This window comes from Vicia villosa, linkage group LG5 (genome assembly GCF_029867415.1).
Source record: "Vicia villosa cultivar HV-30 ecotype Madison, WI linkage group LG5, Vvil1.0, whole genome shotgun sequence".
In the NCBI taxonomy this organism is placed as follows: Eukaryota; Viridiplantae; Streptophyta; class Magnoliopsida; order Fabales; family Fabaceae; genus Vicia; species Vicia villosa.
Genome location: NC_081184.1, coordinates 170816128 through 170820684, shown reverse-complemented (window position 1 = coordinate 170820684; position 4557 = coordinate 170816128). Strand labels below are relative to the sequence as shown.

At 35.6% G+C, this 4557-nt stretch overlaps 1 protein-coding gene across 3 annotated transcripts; it reads left to right on the top strand.

The window, feature by feature from the left end:
- Positions 1-351: 351 nt before the first annotated feature.
- LOC131603905 (uncharacterized) lies at positions 352-2819 on the top strand. 3 transcript variants are annotated; one of them, XR_009284547.1, is made up of 5 exons: positions 352-767; positions 843-912; positions 1157-1279; positions 1635-1956; positions 2448-2819. XR_009284547.1 is itself a non-coding variant. In XM_058876364.1 (3 exons), exons 1-3 carry the CDS (start codon positions 399-401, stop codon positions 1180-1182), a joined length of 465 nt encoding a protein of 154 aa, XP_058732347.1. In that variant the 5' UTR covers positions 352-398; the 3' UTR covers positions 1183-2401. The 3 variants fall into 3 exon arrangements, 1 of the variants encoding a protein (XP_058732347.1); XR_009284546.1 differs by having other exon boundaries at positions 1157-1956; XM_058876364.1 differs by lacking the exon at positions 2448-2819 and having other exon boundaries at positions 1157-2401.
- The last annotated feature ends 1738 nt before the right edge of the window (positions 2820-4557 follow it).

Sequence of the window (4557 nt, the reverse complement as noted above, 5' to 3'; positions counted from 1 at the left end):
TAGGGGTGGAAAAACGGGTCGGAGCCCGCCGGGCCGCCCGCGCACCCGCCAAAAATTCACTACGCCAAAAATGACTTTAGGCAGCGCACCTTAGACAGCGCTTATTTCCAAAAGCGCTGCTATAAGTTAAATAAAAAATAAAATACGGAAAACACGTACGAAATTGTCTGAAAGCGCTGCTAAAAGGCCCATCTTAGACAGCGCTTATGAAAAGCGCTGCTAAAAGTCCCATCTTAGACAGCGCTAAAAGGCCCATATTAAGAAGCGCTGCTAAAGACCCTCTTTAGAAAGCGCTTTCAACAAGCGCTGCCTTATGCCATTTATAAAAATTAAAACAAAATGACAGAAGCCCTAAATTCAGTCTAATTCCCTCTTCTCTCTTCCACAGCCGCACAAGCATGAACTCCATCCACCCTCTACTAACAACCGTCGTTCTCCCTCCATTCACAGTTGCAAGAGCACGAACTCCCTCCGCCCGCCGTTCACAGCCGTCGCTCTCCCTTCGTTCACAGTCTTCGTTCTCCTCTCCGCCCTCCGTTCACAGCCGCTCTTTTTCTCACAAAACAAAGGAAACCCCAACGAAGAAACCTCCAGATGTGACATATACTTTGAACCATGGCATTATTGGGTCAGTGGAAGCATCAAATTCTAACTCTCTCATCGACGTAGCCATGGAGAAGGAGAAGAAATCTAGAAATTTAACTAACACAGAACCTTCCTCCTTCAAGCTTCTAGTGTCATTCCCTTCTGGTCTCTCTCCATCACAGGTTCCCTCATCTTCCAACTTCTTAACACTCACTTTTGCCGCAATAATCTACTAAATTCATCACTCGCTTTTGAAGGTCTATGTTGAATTCGGTGACGCCTACGATCGAATCTCTCACTCTGACCTAACCTTGGCTCTCCTTACAGGTTTACCTCTAAACTTTTCGATTATCTTGTATGTTCTTATGTTCCAGCCTAGTAGATATATTGCGGTTAGTGAAGAGAAATTGCTCAAATTTTTGTATTTATATTGATATAGAAATTTTCTAAGTTTACCATTTATATTGAAATATAGATATTGAATTATGGAAGTAATAAGGATTTGAAATTGAGAGTGTTTTTTCGCTTGTGCACGTGTGAAATTCGTGTTTACATTGTACTATTTCCACAGCCAAGATAGTCAACAGCAGCACATAGACCAGAACAATGCTGCTATGGATTTGATAAACAGTGTTGTAGGTGTTGATGAGGAAGGTCGGTCCCAGCAGAGGATTCTTACATTTGCTGCCAGGAGGTACTTCAATCACTTCTATATATGATTAGGAATATACACTGGAAAATTTGTTACACATTACAATCTGTTTTGTAATCTTCCGCGAATATTACGAACAATGTCATGGCGGGGATTGTTTGTTCAAACTTATAATTTTCTTACTTGGATGTTCTATTGATATGATAGGATTATAATGATTCTCGAATCTTGAATGATAAACTATAGTCTTAATGTTTGTTTGGATGCCTTCGCGATGTCAATCTATATCTTTTTCAATGTTTGTGTTCATGAGTTCTAATGCGTGTTCATTGTTGACAATGATAGATTAATAATAACTGAAGTGATAGGTTTGTTGGAAACATTTTGTTATCTCTAGTGTTTGCTTGAAACCAGTAGAAGATCTATTGAATTCTGTCTTGAAGACTATCACGAACTCCTCTCACGGTAAAAATGACGCGGTTGCCACCGAAACGACATGCGACAGTGTCGGTTTTGTTTTCGTGAAGGATTTTCGGCCGTAGAGTGAAGATAGCGATGACCCTGTTCGTGAAGCGAAGAGTCTTAATGCTATAAGGACCGCGCTCGAGAATCTTGAAGACCACAAAAATGGATGCAACTGACTCCTGTGAGCTGCAACACAATGGAGGGCACTGTATCGCCAGGGGCCCTGCCGCAACAATGTTATTGTGCTGCAATTGGTAATCCTAATTATGCTGTGTACCTGTTACTGCTATTTATAATGATAATAAAAGTCAAATACCAATGTAGTACAATTCTATCTCAATGAGAATACTATTGTTACAAGATTAACATTTGACGGTCAGGATGAAATAAAGCCTTTGTATTCATAAAGAATGGCCCAATTGTTGTTAAAGGTAATGAATATAAATAATGTTCCATGGAAAGGAAGGTTTGTATAACAGGGATAAGTATGATTTAATGAGTAAAATGTAAAGGTTTATTATTTGGTTTATGTGATGGTTAAGATGTTTAATGCATAAAATGAGCCGACAATATATATAGGTTGTAGACATTGTTTGTCCTTTAGTTTCTTCTGGAACTTGAGAAGGTTTATTAATCAGTTAATTATATGCTTGATTTCCTTATCATGATTTTTTCGGCCCCACCTTGTTTGTTTTTTGAATATGGTTTTGTTCTAAATTATAATTTCATTCTGTTTGATATGTAGACCATTCAGACACAGAAGCGTGTTGAAAGAGATGCTGCAATTGCTCGTTTGGAACAGAGTAGAATTGTTCTTGCAATGAGACTGTCGGAACACCGTGGTAAAAAATATAAAGTCATTGAAGAAGCTCTTGCTTTTGTTGGAGATGTACAGGATGCAAGCGGCCTTATTTCACCTGAAGTTTTTGGACAACCAAAATGTACAGCTGAGAATTTTGTAGCTAATAAAGGGAAGAGATCTAATATACTCATTAGTGCTTTTGTCTTGAGTTTCAATTTTGTGAAGAAATCTTTCGGGTTATTATTGTTATTTTTTTAGAGATCTAATAACAAGTTCATTGTTGTTATTTTTTTAGAAATTCTCGAAGATAGTAATATGTAGATTTAACATCATTTTAGCATTTTAGAATTTTCAAGTTGTTGTATATATTATTAATTATATATATGTAGATTTTTTGTATATGCAAATTTGGTGATATATATATATATATATATATATATATATATATATATATATATATATATATATATATATATATATATATATATATATATATATATATATATATAATTTTCAAGTTGTTGTTTTATATATTAAAACTATCAAATCTGGTGTCAAATGTGGTGAAAATCTGGTGCAAAATATGGCCAAAAATTCTGGTAAAAATTTATTTTATATGAAAGCGCTGCATAAAGTTGGGAATAGACAGTGCTTTAAAAGAGAAGCGCTGCCTAAAGGTTGCCTTTAGCAGCGCTTTTAGAAAAAAATGTTGGCTAAAGGTGGCCTTTAGCAGCGCCTAAAGAGGCTTTTTCTTAAAAAAAATCAGAAAAGCGCTGCCTAAAGGTGGCCTTTAGCAGCGCTTTCTAAGTTAAAGTGCTGGCTAAAGGGGGCCTTTAGCAGCGCTTTCTAAGTAAAAGTGCTGGCTATAGGGGGCCTTTAGCAGCGCTTTCAAGGTTAAAAAAAGCGCTGCCTTTACCTACAGCAGCGGTGGAATAGACAGCGCTTTAAAGCGCTGCCTAAAGCCAAAAAAAGCGCTGTCTTTTTACTTGTTTGGCGTAGTGATTGGCGGGTTGGGTTGGAATTTTAGGCTCGCCGCTCGCCAAAGTCCGTCCCGCCAAAACCCGCCGTCCGCCATATCCGCCCCGCCAAAGCCCGCCGCTCGCTAAAACCCGCTCCTCCTCCAAAACTCACTCTTTTTTTAGTTAATTCTAGTAATTGCAATTCTTGATGGTTTATTTATACATTTATTTATAAATATTTGTAATATTTTTTAGAGTAAATTTGTTAAAAAATTACTTTTATAAAAAATTGTTTTAAAAAATAAGTGAAAAGTTTAATTAAAAGGTAATAAAAGCATATTAATCTATTAAAAAAATATAAATAAAAATAGGCGGGTAAGCCCGCCAACCCGCCATCTTGGCGGAGCGGACATGATTTGATGCCTATTTTACTTGGCGGGCATGCCCGCCCCGCTCGCTTTTTGGCGGGCATAAGGCGGGGCGGGCGGCCCGTTTTGCCACCCCTATATATATATATATATATATATATATATATATATATATATATATATATATATATATATATATATATATATATATATATATATATATATAATTTTATTATATTTTTACTTTTTGGTAGGTAGATTTTTTATTTGGTGGTTGATTTTTTTAGACTAAAGTTCTGTTGGTAAGACATGTTTTCAAGCTTATGTTTTATGTCTTAGCTCATATGATAATTTAAACTCGTTTGGTAACTGTTTTTTCATCACGAGCTTATAGCTTATTTTAGTAGCTCATAATTTATTTTTCAGACGCTATTTCAAATAGCGTTTTAGCTTAGTTCTTACCGCTTATTATTTTTCTTCCTTTTTTATCCTTATTATTTTAATTAAAATCTATTTTTAATCCTTATAAATTATTTTAATTTAAAATAAAATAATTATATATTTAATATCTTTTATGTTATTTTACATTTATAAGTTAATTGAACCGCTAATTTTACCAAACACTTCAATTAGCTTATAAGCTATCAGTCTCAACCATCCGCAATAAGCTATAAGTCATCAGTCATCAATCATCAGTCATAAGCTATCAGCTAGCTTATCAGTCAA

Bases quoted from the DNA above. Each gene is read 5' to 3' on its own strand.
- LOC131603905 (XM_058876364.1), top strand. From the start codon at position 399: ATGAACTCCATCCACCCTCTACTAACAACCGTCGTTCTCCCTCCATTC. The intron at 768-842 runs GTTCCCTCATCT...TCGCTTTTGAAG, and splicing joins CTGGTCTCTCTCCATCACAG to GTCTATGTTGAATTCGGTGA. The intron at 913-1,156 runs GTTTACCTCTAA...CTATTTCCACAG, and splicing joins AACCTTGGCTCTCCTTACAG to CCAAGATAGTCAACAGCAGC.